The sequence below is a fragment of the Cyprinodon tularosa genome, unplaced genomic scaffold, assembly GCF_016077235.1.
Source record: "Cyprinodon tularosa strain WSP-4 unplaced genomic scaffold, ASM1607723v1 ctg427, whole genome shotgun sequence".
Taxonomy (NCBI): domain Eukaryota; kingdom Metazoa; phylum Chordata; class Actinopteri; order Cyprinodontiformes; family Cyprinodontidae; genus Cyprinodon; species Cyprinodon tularosa.
In genome coordinates, this window is record NW_024039149.1 from 145,829 (window position 1) to 168,426 (window position 22,598).

General features: G+C 41.9%; 1 protein-coding gene across 1 annotated transcript in view; it reads left to right on the forward strand.

Annotated features, from left to right (window-relative positions):
* The window catches only part of adam19a (ADAM metallopeptidase domain 19a), a gene marked incomplete at its 5' end in the record, with an annotated part of 138,998 nt that extends 119,673 nt beyond the window's left edge, over positions 1 to 19,325 (forward strand). The window contains 3 exons of the mRNA XM_038299364.1: positions 689 to 940; positions 3,678 to 3,883; positions 18,532 to 19,325. Coding sequence (XP_038155292.1) covers positions 689 to 940; positions 3,678 to 3,883; positions 18,532 to 18,586 — 513 coding nt within the window. The remainder of the gene's footprint in view (positions 1 to 688; positions 941 to 3,677; positions 3,884 to 18,531) is intronic.
* Positions 19,326 to 22,598: the final 3,273 nt, after the last annotated feature.

Genomic DNA, 22,598 nt, shown 5'->3' on the forward strand with positions numbered 1-22,598 from the left:
ATCCTAAATATATTAGGGGCTTACATGGCATTTATTCCCCACAGAGGTACTTTAAAAATAAACGATCTGTGCCAGGATGCTATGGAGACAAAGGTTTGAAAAGGACAGAAGAAACATCTAGAAATGAAGAAAGTCACCACATTTCTAGTACTTGGAGTTGGATTATAAAAGTAGTGGCTCCCTCCAGCCCCTCACATTTAGACATTGAGGGTTCTGGGTTGTTGATTTGGGGGGGTGGGGGCGGGGTTGCTACCTTCCTGAGGGGGGGTGGACTGTCCCGGACACCCCCTTTGGTACTCCTAGTTTTAAAAACACACTAAAACAACATGCAAAAGCACAACATTTGAGCGGGCTCAGGGAGGATTGGGGAGTTTCTCACAACACCCGTTCTCCGGTTGCCTTCTGGGGCCTGGAGGTAGAGCAAGCTGCCTGGTCCGTGGTCTTGGGGGGGTCACCACCACACTAACCAATCTAGCAATCAGGATTTCATGGTTCAGGTACTGGGTCGTCCGGTAATCCCGGGACCGGCGCTGCCGGGTCCTCGGTCTTGGGATCATTGGATGTAAATGTTCGTGTGAGGGTTTTTTTTTTTAAGGTCTTCTTGACTTGCAGTGTCTTTCATTAAAAAAGTAACTGATGAAAACATATCTTTGTTTTATCAGATGATTTTGTTTTCATTTTATTCCAGCTTCCTCACACCAGCAAAGAGGTTCTACCACTCAGACCAGGACCAGTGCCAAACTGCACCCAGCCGGTCAACATCGTCCGACCTCTGAGGCCTAGTCAGTCTCCCCAGGGTGGTCCGCGGGACCTCAAAGTCTTAAGGCCACCTCTCCCATCTGCCAAGCCCCCAACAGTACCACCCAAGTCACCCCCGACCCCACAGAGACTCAGCCCGCCTAAGAAGCCACTTCCCCTAAACCCAACACGTTCTCCACTGGTAAGATCCTTCGATGAGCTGCAAAGGGAATCTGTTCACTTTAAAACTGTATCTGAAAGCTGTAGAGACCAATGTGGTGAAACCTGTGGATGGGACACAAGAGCATTGATCAATATCAGGCAGAGATGGGAAGAACATGAAGACAAAAACTTACCGTTAAAAAGCATCAAGCCAATAAGCTTTAACTCAATAATAAATGTTATCAAACTATTTGACATTTTCTCAATGGAAAACAAAGCCAGGCAGCTCCTAAAATTCAGCCATCAATCTGTGCTTTCTTTCTGCCCCCAGAGTAACTTTCCATCAACATTAAAAAGGAAGCTCAACATTGACTCAGCTTCCTACAATTAATTAATACAGGACGTGGTGCTCTATTATTCTTTTCCCACTGGTCGAAAAACCACTTTAAACCTGGGAAAATTTGGGTTTTAGTAGTGTTGCACCGATACGGATACCAGTATCGGACGGGGCCCCGATACTGCCCTAAAATGGTGGTATCGGTATCTGCGAGTACCATCAAATAGGGCACCGATACCGTTTTGAGAGCCAGAAGTTTCTTCAACTATTGTCACCCACTCCTGGTAGGCAATAAAAAGTTCTACTGGATTCACTTTGTATTAGTTTTTTTCCTGCTTCACAAAGGTAGGCAGCAGCTCGACAAAGCCATGATGGCAATTATTTTGCATTATTATGGTATCGGTATCGGCCGATACTGCACAGCCAGGTATCGGGTATCGGTATCGGGGCCAAAAAATGGCATCAGCGCAACACTAGTTTTTAGTGACAGTGGGAACAGCGGCAAGGGAAACGTGTAAAATCGCTTCGGCTCTGATCGGCATGCTGTTAGAACACCAGAGTCGGGTTGACCTGAAAAATTACGTGATACCATTGAGAAGGCAACAAACTGACGTCAACACACCGCGTCAGTCGCATATGATCTAACAAACAAAAACAACTCTGTTTACAATCGATAAACATGGAGCAGCTCTGGTGAGAGGGATTCAGACAGATAATAGAGAGAAACAATAACGCACACTGACTACTGGCTTCTTTACATGTTGCTCTCCATTGTTTACTTTCCTGATTTCTATCGCACTGGTGACATCATCAAAGCTAACCCAGCGTGATGGTGTCACCTGTAGACCAGCTTTTTTTGCTAGTGGGAAGGGAGCTAAATTCTGATTGTTAGCGGGTCGACCCATGTTTGAAAAAGACGGGTTAACCCGCTATTTTCAGTAGCAAAGAGGCTTATGGCTACCAGAGACAAGGGAGCTATTAAAGAGGCTTTCTGGATCTCCTTCAGAAGCCAGATATAATGAGCAGATCAGAGAACATGTAAACAATAATGTCATTTTAGCGTTGTAACCCTTTTTGAAATATTTGTTACTTTAGAAAGGAAGTTGAAAACATGTTAGCCTCTGGTCCTGCTAGCATTGGTATTAGCATGCGGTCGATTGGTTTTTAAACAGACTACAAACAAACAAAAGCTGAATTATTTAGCTGTTCCTGCCAAACCTGTTCCCAGTGGTTACCTGAAAGGCTTAGCATGTTGCGGCTAATCTGCACGTGGATTTAGATAAATTCAATTCTATTCAGTGTATTTCTATAGCGCCAATTGACAATACATGCCATCTCAAGGCACTTTCCAGCTCAACCAGATCATCCAGTCAGATTGATTCAATGTTTTCTATCTAAGGAAAACCAGCTGATTGCATCGACTCATTGACTCTTCAGCAATCCCTCACACTAAGCATGCTTGTAGCGACAGTGGAGAGGAAAAACTCCCTTTTAACAGGAAGTAACCTCCAGCAGAACCAGGCTCAGTGTGAGCGGCCATCTGCTGAGGCCCACTGGGGTTCAAGGAGACAGAAGCAGACATAGAAAAAGAAGCATAGATACAAAAGGCAACTGTCAACCAGCTCCACAGGCGGCCCCGTCCAGGAAACACACAGCCAGGCAGACGAGCTCCGAGCCAGCTCCCATGCCAGAGGATGAAGAGAGCACATCCAGTTAGTCACAGTCAGAGAAACATAAGGAACAATCAGATCCCTTATATCAGATGGAGCTTGGCCATTTAAGGCTTTATATGTGAGAAGGAGGATTTTAAATTCTATTCTATTTCTATTCTAAATTCTATAAACCTGCTTAAAAGGCCGGGACTTCCATTAGTTTTGAAATGAAAAGCTCTTTGGATAAATAGAGCTTCTTCATCTAGAAGACTGCACTCTTTTTTTTGTGCTTTTACTTTACTTCCTGGATACTGAGAATATGGGCATCGTTTCAGCCGAACCCCAGCCTGTTACTGCGTTCGCTCACTTCTAAAGCATTTCCCAGACTTTGTCTATTAAATATGCTCTAAGTGAAACATGTGGGCAGGTTTGAAAATCTTCATTACTTCAGATGAAGTGTAGAGATTAAGTGTGATTAAAGACTAAAACTTCTTTGTTTTAGTTTGGATAATTCATCCTTAAGGCTGAGTCCATGAGCGGGAAACGCTTCTGAATTAGATGAGGTTTTATATAGTGCTGTATTTCCTGTGTTTGTTTGAAGCAAAGAAGAAAGCCACCGTGATTAATGAAAGGATTCGGATGTTTGATCCCAGATGAGGAGTGAATTTGAATCCAAAGCCTTAGCTTGATGTAGATGAAGTTCTCTTCTCGCCGTTTCCTCTCCTCTGATTTTATTCAGATGTTGGAGAGCAGCCTAATGTGGTCTGATTGTATTTTCTGTCTTGTAGCTGGTATCTGAGCAGCAGTCCAGACCGCCCCTCTTCCCTCCACAGAGGCCTCTGCCCCTCAGTCCAGCCAGAGTGGCCTCCACCGCAGTGAGTCCCACCCGGGCCCCCGGCTCCAAAGCCAAAGGCCTGCTTGTCATGATGCCTCCAGCTTCGGGGCCACAACCAGCGGGGAAACTGTCAGCTGTCCCGCCGCTCCGAGTTCTCAGGTAGGAGAACCTAAAAAAACATAAACAGATGATCTTTCTTCTCTGCTTCTAATCTAAACTGCCTGAAATGTTTAAACTTTTTCACATTTTGTCTCAGTTTAGCCACAACTTACTGTGATTTCAAGTGAAATGTGAGAAATTTATTTTTTTATTTTTCCTTTGCCTTCTTGAGATAATCACCTAACTATCTCATTATCAAGGTTAAATCATAAATTGTTTTCTTGAGATAACGAGCTGATTAACCTGTATGAGGCTGGCCAACAGTCCTGGATTCCCAGTCCATCCATGCCTGCGGGGCCCGTAGTTGTGTGGTAGCGGTACCGCCTGTGCGCATATAATCAATTTTTTAGTTTCCTTTTTTCTCTTCACTCATTGTCAGGCGGTGGTGGATGACTGGATTGCATGAAACACAGTAGAAACAAATATAACTGCTTTTTAATGAAAATCTTTAATCTGGACTAATTTTGAGGGTTAATGCATCTTATACCCGTTACAGCTATTAAGGTCTGGTTATCGTCCCCCAGCAGTGTGTCGCAGTGAGCTTGTTGCAGATATTTTTGATTTATGCCCAATGTTGAAGCGTGGTTTGCGCTATGTTATTCCACGCCACAATGCCAGAGGGCCAATCAGGAACTAGCTGTGGGTTAGAGACTGAAATTTTTCCGGGAATCCCACGGGTGGGATGGGAGTCAGTATTAGTAACGATCACGTGATTGGGACGGTACAGGATTAAACATTAACGGGAGCAGATGGGAGCGGGAGCAAACCAATAGTAACTAAAAAAAACTAGGATCGATGCCAAAAAATAAAATAAATTAGAAAAAAATCCAGTACTGGCGCCGCCGTTTTGTAGTTTTTTCCTTGAAGCCTACACTATAATGCGAGTCAAAAAAGACTACACGACAGTGGCGGCCGGCCCATAGGGGGCGCTGGGGCACCGCCCTCCCTGATAAGAAGAGAGAAACGTAAAATATATTTTTACAAATTAACTCATAAATGTCAGTTTTACTCTCTAGACTGTGTACCTATAAGCAAAACAAATTATATAAACTACATTTCCCTATCTACTGTCATTCATTTGTGGATTTCCACAGACAGACTCCTACCGTCTCTGTTCTGGGGGCGCTGATCAGACTGCCCCACATTTGCAGAGAATCTGTCAATCATGTACTATTGCTAGGTGAATTTAATGGCCAATCAGCGTCTCGGAACTTTATGGTCTTGGGGCTCTGAAAATACTGCACTTTAACAGGCTTCTGAACCCAAGCGCAGGTGCAGACAATTAGAGGGAAGATGGCGAATGTAACGAACGAGATGCAGCTTCCACCAAATTCGGTGAGATCCTTATTTATCTACCCGTTTGCCAGAAGAATATCCCTGTTGTAGGATATGAACATTTCATGTCATGGTTATTGTGACTGTGACGAATCCACCTCGTCGCTTAAAACAACCTCTCTAACTTTGCGCGCCACACACACATTCCTGTTATACTGTGTTTGTGAGGACCAATACACTCGCGCTGAGACCAGTAGCTCCATGAACTTAAAACACACAAGCTGTTCCTGGTTACCTGCTGGCGTATTGAGGGTGCACACTTAATATTTCAGTGGGGTTAGCCGTGTGTGTGTGGGGGGGGGGGTGTACGTGTTTATGCTATGGGGACTTGTCATCTTCAGTCTGGCTGCGTCTTTGCTGGGTTCAAACCCAGTTTGGTGTAATTGAATAAGTCAATGAATCTGTGTAAAAGAATTAAGTTGTAAAAATGATTTGTTTTTGTACATCAATTGTTTGTGGAGGTAATATATGGACAAAACTGATTAATGAGAAGAAATCAGAAATAAGAGAGCCTGAGGGGAGGGGCTTAAACTATTTAATGAGGGCTGTGGGAAGAAAAGCGGCAATTTTTGTTTTCTGTTTCTTTGTTACATTGCTGGTAACTGGAGGGAGGCTGAGGCCCAGAGGATCTTATGTTTAGTTTCTTTTGCACCCTGTTTTGAGTTTTTGAGCTCAATAAATCACCAACACCGGTAACCCGACTGAGACTGGATTCTTGGAGGCCAAAGAACCCCGTCACAGTGACCCAAATCATCACTGTTACTGTTATTATATAGTAAATTAAATCATTACTGTTAAATTGTATGTATTGTCCAATTGTTTATTTGAATTCTTATTCCGGATTAGTTGGAGACATACACTAGGCTATATCAGCCCCACCAAAAATATTTTTCACCAGCCACCACTGCTACATGACCCAAAAACCAACAGTGCTTCCGCTCTGAGTTTTTCACCCGCGCTCAAAAGAAATTCAGATTTAATGTATTGGCAGAAATCTTATTGAAGACAACAAGAATGGGAGTGGTGCGGGAGTGGGAGTCATTCTGAATGGGAGTGGAAGTAATTTCACCAGGAGTGGGATGGGACAGGATTTAGATTTCTACTCTGGCCCGGGATCGAGACGGGACACAATTTTTTTCTGTGGGAGTGGGACGGGACAGGAGTGAAAATCCACTCCCGTGTCAGTCTCTACTGTGGGTCTAGATATATTCGAGGTGGTGAGGAAGTGGAGGCAAGTTTGTGCAACAACGGAGGGGTATGAGGGCCAAAAAGAGCGGGGATCCAGGTGGGAAAAGGGTCCCAGCGTTCTCGCGCACCTCGCTCTTCTAGCTGCTCCATCTTCATGAGTCGTTTTCCACAATGGCGGTCAGACAAACAAAACAAGCCGGTAAGGAACCAAACAGGAAATACGCATAGAGTAGAGAGGATGTAGATTTGACCAATCAGAGGCCTCCTGTCTACGGCACTGTCTGCGGTCACCTACAATTTTGGTGAGGTGCAGTAGAGTGTCTGCGGAGGGGGCGGGGGCACATTTGCATTCAATGTAACGCAGACGACCTGGTTTCTGGGTATAAATCCGTCTCAACAACGGGGCTGTTCAGAAAATACCAGGCGCTAAAGCCTGTTTTATGCTCCGAAAACCAGCTCATCTGCTTGTGTCGCCGTAGACACTCTGGTGCACCTTTCCTAAAATTGTTGGTGATCGTAGACAGGAGGCCTCTGATTGGTCAATTCTACATCTACTCTACACTATGCGTATTTCCCGTTTGGTACCTAATGGCAGAAGCTCTGGCTGTAGAGCCGTCCACAACGCCTGGCACATCTCGGACACTATCCCAGACACTGTGCAGGATGCTAGTTTGTAGCTCTGTGCGACGGTCTGCTGGTTTGCACCCGAAGCCAAAACACACCAGTCTTTGGGGAACACTCACGGGTGAACTGTGTGTTGTCCGGTGTTGGATGAGGGGTTGCAGATGGCGAACAAGCTTGTCAAACACAAAGACACCCACAATCCTAGCTAGTTCGTAATTGTCCCTCTGGCGTTGTGGTGTGGAATAACGTAGCGCTTCAAAATTGGGCATAAATCGGAAATGTCTGCGTCATACCTGTGACAAGTTCACTGCAACACACTTTTGTGGGAATAAAAACGTCGTCTCGTTACCTAAAAGTTAAACACAGGATTATTTACAGAACGACACATAGGTTTTCGTGACTTATCTAGGGCTGCAACTAACGATTATTTTAAAAATCGATGAATCGGCCGATTATTTTTTCGATTAATCGATGAATCGGACAAAAAATATTTTTTATATTAACCTCTTTATTCCAAAATAAACATTTTAGACAGAACAAACAAGCACACAAGTACAGGTTGCTCATTAACTGTACTGGTGCAATATGAAAAATAAATATTTGTGTTAAAACTACGCAAACTTACATGAGAAATGTAGCTGTACATCCACAAAATATAGGCTACTTTGTTTCATAAAGCGCAAAAAAAGACATTTTTGTTTTTAAAGCCCCTAAGGGGTTCAAACAATGGGCCCCCCCATTTCAACAAATGAGTTTTTTTTAGACTAGAAGAGTTCTGCCTTTTAAGACAGGAAAGTATAGCAGTTAAAGTTGCTACTTGAGAATATACTGAACCATAGAGATAAAAATAGCCCTGTGATTCAAATTATAAATTGTATTTGGAATAAAAATGAGAGAACTAGGGGTGCTAAAAAACACATCCTCCAAAGACAGATATTTACATGGGAATGTGGCAGATAATTAATTGACATATTACTGATCTTGCTGGATTTTATTCTGCTTTACTTCCATAAATTGCAGGATCTTCTTTACTTTATCTTTGCCAGAAGATTTAAACTTTAAAAGCCTTGCCCTCATAATTTGCAAGTTAATTTATTTATAAAGTAAATATAAACGCTGCTTAAGCTAATTCAAAGGAAATTAAAAGTAAAATAAGTAGCCAACCTTATCACTGCATGTAACCTACTAACATGGTAAGGAAAGCATCAGATGAGCTACCTGAGAAACTAACGTTACGTTTCCCCACTTTAGAACCAAACAAACATGGTGCTTCCGTGCCATGTTAAATTGTTTTTACTAAAGTTGCATGTTATGACTTTTTTCGCTTTACAAAGCGCAGGCTATTTTAATTATTGTGATCAATTTGCGCCGTCAATCCCGGCGCATGCGCGCATCATTTGCAGTCTGGACGCTGAGGGTAAACATCCTGCGGCTCTGACTGCAGAGCTGAGAGGGACTCCTGCGGGAGAACGGGGTTGGGATGGGGGAGGCGCCCCACGGCAGAGTAGGAACGATACATGTTTTCACGTAAGAGTCTCCAAAAGCCGCCAGTGACACCGTGAAAAGTCGCCAGATTTGCCGCTAGTCGCTTTTTTGAAAAATAGTCGCTGGAGGGGTCTGAAAAGTCGCTGAGTTGGCAACACTGCACCTGCAGCGCTGGCTCGCTCTGCCGTAATTTTTCTTCTTCCCCCGCTTCAGTCAAGTGGATGTGATGACGGCAACGGCGGATGACGCATTAATCGCGCGACACAACTAATCGATGATGAAATTCGTTGCCAACGCTTTTAAAAGTAATTTTTTATCGATTTTATCGATTCGTTGTTGCAGCCCTAGACTTATCCTTATAAATCCTCTCCTGCTGTTTTAACACAAACCAATCATCTCGTTATCATGAGAAAACAGGTCTCGTTACGTTTAGATAATGAGAAAATTAACTCGTTTTCTCGAGAAAACCACCGTGAAAAAGTATCGGAGGGACACGACCACTCTGACGTTCCGTAGTTAGCAGGATTGCTTGATAATTTGGGAATGTATTTTAATAAAATTTTAACCAGAGGTGTGCTGCACGCCAAGTAGCAATCCTTTAAATTTTGCTGATCATTTTGATCATAATCTAGATACAGGAATTTTTGTAAAGATTTCTTTAACATTGTCAGATTGCGATATATGACAGAACAAGCAGTTCCCCCATAAACCACAGGGTGGCAGCACTAACTATCAACAGCCTCCGCATCAGGCTCAATAAGACCTGAAGTATTATATTAAAAAACACAAGAAAAAGGGGCCATGCGCCACTTTTAGGCTACGTTCACACTGCAGGCCTTAATGCTAAATTCCGATTTTTTTGTGAAATCGGATTTTTTTGCGTGTCCGTTCACACTTCCAAGTATATGCGACTTGTATGTGATCTACTGTGTGAACTGAAAGCGTTCAGCCGAAGTGTCCCGCATGCGCACTCGAGGACGCGATGACGTCATATGTAGCAAGCGTCCTCACTGTTCGCGGAAGTAAACATGACTCGTAATACCGCAGCGTATATTGCGTTCTTTAAGTTCTTCTCCAACAGGAGCAGGCACATTACGAATGAAATCTTTTTAAGAAGATCAAAAAGAAAGAGAGCCAGATTTCTTGCAATGGCGTTTTGTGGGGCAGTAATAGCAACGTCCGTACGGAGAAGCGTGTGGGTGCGGAGAAACCTCACTCTCTCTCCATTGACTGCTCTCTGTGTTATCTTCCGCCATGGTTGTAAGTTTTTCCCGCCTCCGCTTAGTAGGACGCAGATTAGTAACGTTTAGTTACATTTGTCAAGTATCAATGACGTGTAGGTTGGATGAATGCGACCTGGCCGTACAGACAAAGGTCGCATTTGAAAAGATCAGATACGTATCGGATTCAGGACCACATATCCAAGTGGCCTGGGTCGCATTTGAAAAAATCCGATCTGTGTCGTTCAGACTGTCATAAAAAGATCAGATACAGGTCACATATGGGCAAAAAAATCGGAATTGGGTCACTTCAGGCTGCAGTGTGAACGTAGCCTAAGTCTCGATCTGCTGGTGAAAGAAGAAAGCAGAAAATGAAGGGGAGAGCAGAACAGACACTAGAGGCTGCAGACAGGCCGTACCTCAATTGGTTGGTTGGTTTGTTAGTAGGATCAATTGAAAACTTCTGAACAGATATAAATGATTTTTTTACCAGAGGTGCACCTCAAGCTAAGGAACAATTCATTAAAATTTGGTAATGATCCTGATTGTGTGTGATATAAAAACTGAAACATATGGAAACAAGCAATACGCTTAAGAATAGCCAACACTGACTGATACTGACGTTAATGCAGATATATCGTGAATCTCTATTGAATTTTAATCAACTTTGACAGAGAAGCTGGATTGATCTAAATAAAATGACTGGGGTGGAAACTACCTATAAATATCCTTCAATAAGTTGGATGTTCGCAGCATCCTTTCAGAAGGACTGTGATGAGGCCAAATATGGTATTTATAGAGGTGCAAAGTTGCCGTAGAGAAGAGTGGATTCTCTGATCTGCAGAGGTTCTGGTGATCAAACACCAGTCAGCAGAAGCTGCCCTGAGCTTCCCGGACGCATTTTATCTTCAGTCTGACATGACTTCCTGCACCTTGACACTGATTGTTTAATCGTTTGTCCTCCAGCAGCACGCTCCCTGCCGGACGCTCTTTCATTAAAGAAACAACTCTCTCCTGCTTCGCTGCTAAACGCATCGGTCAGTTTGATGGAGAGGAGCGATGTGAAGGTCTGCCGGCAGGAGGGAAGGTCCCGCGATGGGAAAAAAATAGAGAAACTCTTCAATAAAAGCTCAGTTCTCTTCTGAATTGGAAGGAAATGCTTCCTACTCCGCTTTATTAGCTCACCTGAAGCTGGAAACCTTTAGTCTAACCTGAGGTCAGACAGTGGTGAGGAGAGTAAACAATAAATTCATTTTTTTATTTTTTTTATGATATTGGGTCTGCTATATGTTCAGTTGCCAATGAGAGGATATGTTTGTCTTTATTTCCTGGAAACATTTAAGTTCTCTGTAATGTGACGATAAGGAGGACTGGCATTTTCCTGACGGAAGAGCTCTGACTGTTGGTTCTAAAGTTCTGCTTTACTTTTATGTAAACATCAGTTCCCTTTACAGTAGTAGCCATTAAAAATGTCCCCACTTTCCTTGGCTGGTCCCCTACAATTCCTTTTTAAATATCAGCCTTTGTATTAAAATATTCTTTCTGTCATGATTTGTGGACGTTAAGATCTAAAGAGAAGCGCCATCTCCTGGTCAGACCCTGTAATTCAGAGAAAGGGTGGAGTCAGAGTAAAAAATATGCAAGAGGGGGTCACTGCATTGGCTGGCATTTGTACGGTGGCCCTGAAGTGCAAACTGCAACTACAAATCTAAAAGCGCAACTACATTAAGGAAATCGCAACTACATTAAGCAAAGCGCAACTACATTAAGGAAATCGCAACTACATAAAGCAAAGTGCAACTACATTAAGGAAAATCGCAACTACATAAAGCAAAGTGCAACTACATTAAGAAAAACAAAACTACATAAAGCAAAGCACAACTACATTAAGGAAATCGCAACTACATAAAGCAAAGTGCAACTACATTAAGGAAAATCGCAACTACATAAAGCAAAGCGCAACTACATTAAGAAAAACAAAACTACATAAAGCAAAGCACAACTACATTAAGGAAATCGCAACTACATAAAGCAAAGCGCAACTACATTAAGAAAAACAAAACTACATAAAGCAAAGCACAACTACATTAAGGAAATCGCAACTACATAAAGCAAAGCGCAACTACATTAAGAAAAACAAAACTACATAAAGCAAAGCACAATTACATTAAGGAAATCGCAACTACATAAAGCAAAGCACAACTACATTAAGGAAATCGCAACTACATAAAGCAAAGCGCAACTACTTTAAGAAAAACAAAACTACATAAAGCAAAGCGCAACTACATTAAGGAAAACACAATTACATTAACCTACCGGAAAGGTAGGTACCAGTGGGAAACATGAGACATCGCTGATTGGACGACGGCGCCGTTTGACCCTTGAACGGAAGTTGCGTCGTCTGAACAGTCCAGCTTCTTTTAAGTGTGTCTTCAGTGTACGCAAACTAACTGAAATTTCGTGATTAGTCTTGAGCACATCCAGTATCACCTCGTACGTATGTCCTGATTCAAAATATTCCTGGATAACGGCAGCTATGTTTGGGGCGCTGACAATATCCATGTTTTCAAAAGCCGCAGCAGGCAGAATGACTTCCGGTTCAAGGGTCAAACGGCGCCGTCGTCCAATCAGCGATGTCTCATGTTTCCCACTGGTACCTACCTTTTCCGGTAGGTTAATGTAATTGTGTTTTTCTTAATGTAATTGCGCTTTGCTTTATGTAGTTGCGATTTCCTTAATGTAGTTGCGCTTTTAGATTTGTAGTTGAAGTTTGCACTTCAGGGCCACCGTATGTTTGACTGTGAAGGGCCATTTTAAATGGCTACTACTGTACAATGTCAGGGTATATTTAGGAAAAAATAATGAATCTGAATCCGATGGTAATAAGTACAAAGCTTTGAACAGTAGCAGCCGTTCAAATTGGCCATTCCCAGTCAAACGTCAGCCGAATGTCAGCACACTCCCCTGCAACTCCTAGTAAATCCCCTCCAACTTCCAGCCACTGGCCTTCTCCTGGGCGTGCATATTTTTTACTGTGACTCCAGCCTTTCACTGAATTACAGGGTCTGACCAGGAGATGGCACTTCTCTTTAGATCTTAATGTCCATGAATCATGACAGAAATAATATTTTAGTATAAATATGTTTAAAAAGGAATTGTAGGGGACCAGCCGAGGGCTCATCAAGGAAAGTGGAGAAATTATAAATGGCTACTACTGTAAAATAATCAGTGGTACTTATGTGGATTAATATAAATAAAATAATAATAATAAAATTGATCAATATTTTATTTAAGGACAATGCTGATTATTTTGACCTCGATATCTGCTGTTATTTGGGACGATTTATTAAATCTGATATTGATTATGCTTCTTTAATTTGCATTTAAAACGAGTCAATGTTAAAAATGATGACAGAAGTCTAAATTTAAACAAAGAAGAAAAATTTACTTTCCCGACTATAGAGCACACCTCAATATAAGCCGTGCCCACGAAATACTTTGAAAACTGGAAACGTACATAAATAACCGCCCTGGGTTATAAGCTGATGATATATATTTAAATGTCTCCAACAAGACCTGTAGGGGGAGCTCTTTATATTGCCCCTGGGGTTTGGATGAAGTAGAATGCTAGCTCCCGTTAGCTTGTTAGCTCACAGCAGTAAGAGCTTCTACTGAAAGTTGGAGCTTCATCAGCTCTTTATTTCAGCTCTGCAGGAGTTTAGTTCAGTTACGGCAAATAAATGTCAAAATGTGTGAATTCAGGACATTTGTTCTCCTTCTCGCCTGCTGCTAGCATGTTCTGGTGCTAAATAAAAATTAGCCCCTTATTCTTTCATTTCTAACTTTGACTTCCTCCTCTGGCAGTTAGGAAACATCCGCAGAAAAGCTGCAGCTTCTTATAAACCGCATGGTACAAAGTGTGGGAAAAAAATAGCGGCTTATAGTCCGGAAAATACGGTAGTTAATCATCGCGCACTGCTACTTCAAAATAAAAGCTGCCACACCCTCAGCATGAGTGAAATTAATCTGTTAAAACTATTTAAAGCATAGGATTCAGCATTCTGAATATTTGTACATTTATCGGTCTCCGCCAAGTGACGTCAATTGTTTACCTCGGGCGCGGTACACTACACCTTTTCCACCTAAAATGGCGTCTTAGCAACAAATGTCACGTGACTGGCGGAGACCGATTTTCCTAAATCCGCCCCTGTTTTCAGGCTTATGTTAACTGTAATGACTTATCTTGGACAGGCTGCTATGTAAACGGGCCTTTAGTCCTTCGTTTAGCTATGCTGCAGTTGTTTACACTACGCCTTTTCCACCTAAAATGGCGCCTTAGCAACAAATGTCACGTGACTGGTGGAGACCGATTCTAATCGGAGTTTGAATATCATGAAATATTAAAACTGATTTTATTTTGAAAAACCAACAACTTCTATGTCTCTGGCTAATATATGAAGCTAACTGCTAGCTTCAATGTTACCAACATATATGAGAGGAATTTTCAGACCCTTTAACAGATTGTTGTTGTTTTTTAAAAGGCAACTATAGAGATAAAAGAAGTGGCCTTTTCTGTGTTTTTGGCAAGTTTGGCGAGTTTATATGAAGCAGCATTACTGAGAGCATCAGAGCTGCTGTGAGTCTCCTCCTGCGTCCCTCAGCACTGTCTCACAGGCAGCTACTCGTCCTGTAAGGCCCTTATGCAGTCAGAGCAGAGAGGAGATCTGCTCCGTTCCCCCAAAGCTGATGTTTCAACAAAGCTGCTGATGATTCAGCCCTGGATTACAAAGCAGGATAGAAATATAATAAAAATGTAGCACAGACCTGAAAAACTTTTCGACTGCGCAGCCAGAGCAGCAAAGATGCTTCAGCTGCGCATCAGAACTAAACTAGTACAAGCATCAAAAATGAAGCAGCAAGCACATTTTTGCTGCTTCTGCTGCGTTCATTCAGGCCATGTATAAAATTCCTAATAAGGGTTACATATTGAGCTCTAACTAACAAATTATATTGCAAATTGATAAATTTTTTATTATTTTTAAGCCAAAGGTTCCTTAAAGAAGATTTTTACTAAATTAAACCAGGTGAAACTAAAGGTTTTCCACTTGAGGAGCTCTTGATAGAGCATATTGACAGACGGAATTTTTTTTTAAATTTAAAATACAAAATGTTTCTAGTTTTTTTAACAATTTCAATATAAGTAAATAAATATAATTATAAGAAAATAAATATATTCATTTTAATAATTGATTAATCTGATCAATTATTTCAGCCCTAGTACATATGTTGTAGTTAAAAGACATTTTTGCTATAAGTCCTAATTAATTGGCAATGGCCGAAAAGTTGGCATCAGTTCAGGATGATATAAGAAAATAAAAACTTTACACTTGACCCTTAGAGGCAGACTTAGAGTAAGAAAGCCTTTCTGGATTTTCTCCAGAATAATCCCACTGTGCAAACTCAGAGCAGTCAGCAGGGCTGTGCTGCTCAAACAATATATTGTGAAGGAGGTTAGATAGAAGCAGCAGACTTCCTCTAAGCTCTGCAGCCGACAGCCTTAAAAAGACTCTTCCTCCTGCAGATTTTCACGTTTTCACATTTTTTTTTGTTTGTTTTCTCTTGATTTCATCCACGACTTTTGCAAAATGTTCATTTTATTTCCATTCAGGGGAAAATAAATTAATCGAATTAAAGGAAAAGTCGCTCATATTCAGAATTCAAACTTCTGAAAGTTCTTTAAATCTGATATGATTCCATCCTGTTCAATAAATGATCAGTGTTTTTAATTCAGAGTAATTTCCATGTGAATGTGCTTTACTGGAGGCATCCATGTTTGTCAGAGAACACCACTGCCACCTACTGGTTAGTGACATTGTCACGGTGCGGTATCGGCTGTTGATCAAGTCCCAGTGCTGTATCTGGTGTTTGTCACAACGCTTTTATCCAAGTCATCTTGAAAACATTCTTCTTCCAAATGTTGGCTACATATTACGGGTTTTTTCTCTGGCCAGAAGTTCGATGGCAAATCCTCCCTCTTCAAGTTGGCGATCCAACGACCAACCCGTCCGTGGAGGATCAGGAATCAGAAAGGTGGAATAACCAGTGGCGGCTGACCTATAGAGGGCGCTATCACACTGCCCCACCCACCCAATGACCCTGATTAAGACAAAAAATATATATATATATATTTTTTTTTATCATTTAATTTTAAATTACCATTTAAAATATTTCAAAATAAATTAATATCTATTTCTTAGATATGGAAGATACATATCTAATCTCTAATGAATAGTAAAGCGTCATTCAATTTTACGTCTGATTGGTGACGTATTTCCGCCCTAGGGCGAAAAGATGTTTGCCCATTGACTCTGGTTAGAAGTTGTCCATGCGCAGTAGCTCCTCTGCAATACAAAGGTTTGCTGCTCGGGAAGTGTATTTGCTCACCACCTCCCGCCACAGTGCAGACGTTTTGCGGGTGATTGACAGGTCGAGTTGCGGGAGTTGGAGAAGCATTGGAGAAAGAGAGAGAAATGGAGCAGGAAGACATCTTTTCCAGGACCTGGTTTAGCTCAAATGCTAGACTAACTGCATGCAGCAAGGCTAACTGTATGCAGCTAGGCTAACTGTATGCAGCAAGGCTAACTGCATGCAGCGAGGCTAACTGAGTGCAGCGAGGCTAACTATATGCAGCGAGGCTAACTGCATGCAGCGAGGCTAACTGCATGCAGCGAGGCTAAATGCATGCAGCGAGGCTAACTGTATGCAGCAAGGCTAACTGCATGCGGCGAGGCTAACTGTATGCGGCGAGGCTAACAGCATGCAGCAAGGCTAACTGCATGCAGCCAGGCTAACTGTATGCAGCAAGGCTAACTGCATGCGGCGAGGCTAACTGCATGCAGCGAGGCTAACTGCATGCGGCGAGGCTAACTGTATGCGGCGAGGCTAACAGCATGCAGCAAGGCTAACTGCATGCAGCGAGGCTAACTGTATGCAGCAAGGCTAACTGCATGCGGCGAGGCTAACTGCATGCAGCGAGGCTAACTGCATGCATCGAGGCTAACTGCATGCAGCAAGGCTAACTGTATGCAGCGAGGCTAACTGCATGCAGCGAGGCTAACTGCATGCAGCGAGGCTAACTGTATGCAGCAAGGCTAACTGCATGCAGCGAGGCTAAATGCATGTGGTGAGGCTAACTGTATGCCGCAAGGCTAACTGTATGCAGCAAGGCTAACTGCATGCAGCGAGGCTAACTGTATGCAGCGAGGCTAACTGCATGCAGCGAGGGCTAACTGCATGCGGCAAGGCTAACTGCATGCGGTAAGGCTAACTGTATGCAGTGAGGCTAACTGCATGCGGTGAGGCTAACTGTATGCGGTGAGGCTAACTGCATGCGGCAAGGCTAACTTTATGCGGCAAGGCTAACTTTATGCGGCGAGGCTAACTGCATGCAGCGAGGCTAACTGTATGCAGCGAGGCTAACTGTATGCATCAAGGCTAACTGCATGCAGCGAGGCTAACTGTATGCATCAAGGCTAACTGCATGCAGCGAGGCTAACTGTATGTGGCGAGGCTAACTGCATGCAGCGAGGCTAACTGTATGTGGCGAGGCTAACTGCATGCAGCGAGGCTAACTGTATGTGGCGAGGCTAACTGCCTGCAGCGAGGCTAAGGCTTTGTCCTGCTTTCCTGTCTCCTTTTTCAAACATCAGGATCTGATCCAGCATGGATAAAGACAGCTAGGACTGATCTAAAGAACTTTTTAGAAAAGGCAAAGAAGAATGAACAATCTGGGATTCACATGGAAAATATTAGAATATAGTCTATTTTTTCTAGATGTTTGTTCATTTGCATAGTTGCTCTTAAATAAACACATTCTCAGAAAATAAATAGTTTTTATATATTAAAAAAATAAAGCTGACTAATAGCTTCTCCATTATTAAACTGGTGCATTAATTTTTTTGGTTTGTGACGCAATAGTAGACCATGGAAAACACAGATTTACCTTCACAGCCACAGAAGGACAAGATTTATGTTAAAAACGTTTTGTTTTTACAATGTTTTTGTTGTTGGCATTCATATAAAAATACTAGTGTGATAGCTTGGTATACGTTTGATTGGTTTTTGGTATACAACTATTTTTTAATTTATAGGAAAAAACTCCACCAGCCGCCACTGGAAATATATTTTATTTTTTTCCACTTTTACCCGATGTATTCCAACATCCAACTGAATTGCTTGTAAAGCGGGGAGAATGGCGCTAGGCTAACCGCACCGTGACGTCACTGCTGGAAGATGGCAGGAGGGAGGGGCTACTATATTTGGGCAAAAATGGCCGCTCCCAGACTGGGAAATTTTACTGATTAACGCTTAATTCATTAAATCACTGCAAGCATATTAGTTTTAGGTATAAATAATGACTTTTCCTTTGAAAGAGAACTTTATCTGCCAAAGGTGTGAATTATTTGGCCATTTATTCCAACAAGTCTTGCAAAAGTCTTTTTTTTTCATGAAATCTTGTCTTTTTTTATTTTTTAAGGCATTTTTTTGTTAGAAAAATGTATTCCTTAGCAAGTAAAGAATAAGTCTCATAATGAGCCCCAACTGAGAAGAGGGAAAAAAGTGATTTATCTCTGTGGCTCAGATAAAAAGGGAGAGTTGTTGGAGTTTGCTGGACGTCGGTTTGCTGGGGGAGAAATCTTAAGATGAAAAGAAATAGAAAATATTTGCAGTTTTATTTATTGTGTAGGAATCAGAAGGTCTGATGCTGGGACCTCTTGTCCTCTTGTCTTCTTCTAGACCGATCCCTGGTGCCAGACCCAACACCGCCTCCCGTCCTCCCCCACGAAAATGACCTCCTCTTCACCCCCCCCCACCCTCCCTGTGAAGGAGGGTCGCAGCTGACAGCCTATTTGCACTAAAGAGACTTTAGCTGGTGAACGGGGAGCTGTCGCACGCAGCAGAAGACGACGGATTGACCAACAGGACTCGCACCACGTATAAAACCTCACCCCCTCCCTTCTGCCCCCATCCCCCGCGCGCTTACATTGCCATGACGACGACGCTGCGTTGTGCGGAGGCCTTGCAGACTGAAACATGTTGGCGGCATATTTTACCAAATCAGTTTTAGTTTTACTGATTTCAGTTTTTTAATCTGTTAATGCTGCCCATTTATAAAAGTGCATTTTGTAAGGAGTGTTGCTTTGTTTACACTTTGTTTCATGTCATGTTGAACGATTTGTGTTTTGTGCCAAAGAACTCTTGAAGTACCTGCGGTGTGTCCGGATTGCTGTGAAATCCTGTAAGGTTAACACCACTCCCCCCCTCCTCCCTGTCATGGTTTTAGTTCATTTTTATCGTTTATTTTTTTTTTTATTGTCATTTATTTTTTACTCTATGAAGAATGTTTAAATTTCGATGTTAGGTACAGACTTCTATCAGGGGAACAACAGCCATTCACGCAGCAGCTTCATTTCCACTGTTTACAGAGAGCTGGAAGGACACACCCTGGTCTTTGTCTTATTTTATTTTGTATTCTTAGTTGCTCTTTGTGTTTGTTTTTGCATTTCAGCTGGTGAACATAAATATTTTTACAAAAACATTAAAGTTTGTGTTTTTATTCAGACTTTATTCTTCTCTCTTGGATTCGATTCAGCAGATCATCGTCCTCGTCACCCTGATGGTGCTTTCCATTATCTGCAGAACAGCCACTTTTATTACATTAACAATGCAAAAAACACTGTTATACAGTATTGTGAATTAAAACAACTTTAAACATTTCACCCCCTAAATAAATGCATGTCCGCCAAATTAAAAACTGCTTCAGTTAAAGGAATAGTACACCCAAAACATGATTAGCCTTCATTTTCTACTCACCCCCATGCTGAACAACACTCTGGAGTACTTTTTTGATATCTCAAATGCATCTGGAGATCTGGGAGGCTTCTTGCTGTCTGCTGACATTCAAATAATGGAGGTCTATGGCGCCCGAGGCAGAAAGGTCCATAAAAGTCCACAAAAAACGTGTCAATATTCCTCCATACTGCTCGTCCAATGTATTTCAAGTGTCCTGAGTGGGTAGCGTCCATAATTTACTCGAAACGAAGTCATTTAGAATGTTTTTAGAGCATAAACAGTAGTGTATAGGATTTCCTGAAAGCGCGTTCACGACGCTATGGAAGCCGGCAGACCAAACCAGATGAAAGTGCGCATTCAGCGTCTGCTCTGCCGATAATGCAAGCGTAGAAGAAGAAATGTGCTGTTTACCTGTGCAAAGAAAGAAACAACGAAAGAAAAATGTCTGAGGACTTCAGTGTTGAGGAAGAGCATGAGTTCTTTGCCGAGCTGAATGCGCACTTTCATCTGGTTTGGTCTGCCGCGGTTTCCGTAGCGTCGTGAACGCGCATGTAACTTCCTATTTATTTAGTTCTGCTACCTTCCATCATTCTGTCTATCTCCAGAATGCCAGGTTTGACACCAGCCTCTTAGCCATCATCTACCTTTTTAGCCTGCCAGTTTGGTCGTAGCTGGTTTCTCGGTAGCATCTTGCTAACCAGTTAGCAACTTAGTGCTAGCAGGTTCCCAATGGGAAATTCCATTGGGACCAAGTAGCACTAAATTGGTGACTTAGAAACGACACTGTCAAGGAACGCTATGGACAGAGGAAACATGCAAGAGGAGGAGAGTTTAGTGTCGGAGGTCGTGGATGAGTCTCCTCCGTCATCCATTTTTTATTTAGAGGAGGAAAGCGGGGATGAAGATGTTGTGGAAGAGGACGCCAGGGCGGCAGAAGCTTGGTTTGGTGTAGAAGGCTTCCAGCCGTACATGTTTGAGCCCTTGCCTCGCAACGCTGCCGGTTCTGTTAGCTCTACGCCTGCCGAAGACACAGACGTCCATCCCCGTGAACACTGGGACGCAACTCAATGGGAAAGGAAAGGATTCTGGTTTCAACCGTTGCGTATATTAGCTGCGACACATGAATCAAGATGCTATGACTGAAAAAATTTGATTGACAGATGACCGCTGATATATGATTGGCCGAATTTAGGAGTTCAGGCTGACGTAGAACTAACTGGCCTGCAGAAGATAATGGAAAAAAAAACACGGATTATAAGACAGGATTTTTTTTTTTAAATAGAAATTTTCTAAATTTTGAGGCAATATTGTCCGATAAATAGTACATTTATATACATGTTTAAGCCAGAATGATTTGACATTTCAGTACCACTTCCCTACCACTTTAACAAAAACCATCAACCTTCAAAATTCTCCAAAACCTTTGAGCCGTTTCTGGAATAATCAGCGACTTTATATCAGTTCTGGAAGTTTTATGCAGGATTTTCAGCTTTAATCCCTTAAGCCCATCAGGCCCCATCTGACCAAAACGCAGTCGCATGGTGTTTCATCCACACGCCTTTCAAATGGGGCTTTAAAATTTCTTAAATATGTTTAAAAATTATAAAGTTATTTTTGTTTTATAGCTGTGTAAACAAAATGAGATTTAAAATTCCACCTGACACGTGAGATTCTGTGGGAGTAATGCAACAGCAGGTATTAATTTTTAGCCCCGCCCCCTAATGGCTGCCATCATTGGAAACTAGAGGCTCAGACCTTTTCATGGAGGGGTCAGAGGTCATTGTGATTATTGTTAAATTCAAAATAAAAATCCCTTAGCATAGCAATAAGCAGCTAAAAAAAAAAAGTTATAGCTATATAAATATCTAAAAGATAAAATAAAGCTATAATTTGGAATATTAGCTCAATATACATAAATAATTTTGGAATTTTACATGTTTTTAAATTAATTTAATTAAAAATTAAGATTTTTTTTTATAAAATCAGAATTAGAACTCAAGAAAAAACTTATAAATTCACCTGTAAAAATTACGAGTACTTTTTTGAATTTTTTTTGGAAAAAAATGGGATCCTCAATACCACTGAGGCTTTCACATTTTATGTTAAATAATTAGTAAAACTGAATTTGTAAAGAAAATAAATGAAATACACCCAAAGGAACCATGTCTGTTCCAGCGCAGATCATCCTTAGAATTACTTTTAGTATTTTGTATTCGGTACAGGGGCCGTAACAGGGGCACTGGCCCCCGCTGGCCCCTGTCTAGGACCGCCCATGTCTCTAATAATCAAATAAAACAAATGATCTTATGTGGTTTTATAAAATTTATGCCATAAACTTAAATATATTGATCAGTTCGCCCTCATTAAAGGTAATATGCTGCTAAGATGAACATTATACAAAGCAGGTTTAAACCTGAGCCTAGAGCCTGGATTTGCAACATGTTTTTCTCCAATCTTGCTTAAAGTGTACAGAATGTATGTGGTCAAAGTCATTTTTTTTTTATGTCATAAAAATATCTTTTCATTTGATATGTACCCTTCTGAAAGCCAGAAGTGACTAGAGGCTGGAAGCAAAGGTCAAGGCAGCAAGCAGCGAAATCAGAGGACTTCTAAAGCAGAAAGGTGCATAAAGAAAAAGAGCCTCAAACACAGCGCCACTGCAACCTGTCCGTACCGGAGGTTATCCAGAGAGCCGAACAACACCCCGCCGCTCCAGTAACCCTCCTCATGCAGGAGGAGCTGGGATATTAAAGGTGGGGGTTCAGCTCCTTCGCTCACACAGCAGGGGATTCGCTTCTGCCAAGGTTTTTACAGCTTCTTTTCTCAAATTTGAAAGCAAGAATCATCCTGAATGGAGCAATGCGGCAGTCTGAGAGGCAACGCGGGGATGAGAAGCTTTCATTCAAAAAGCTGGATTATATTTAAAAGATGCACTGTGGAACAAAGGCTTTAAAGTCGTAGGGAAGCCATGTTTAAATGTTAAATCATTCTGGCTTAAACATGCATATAAA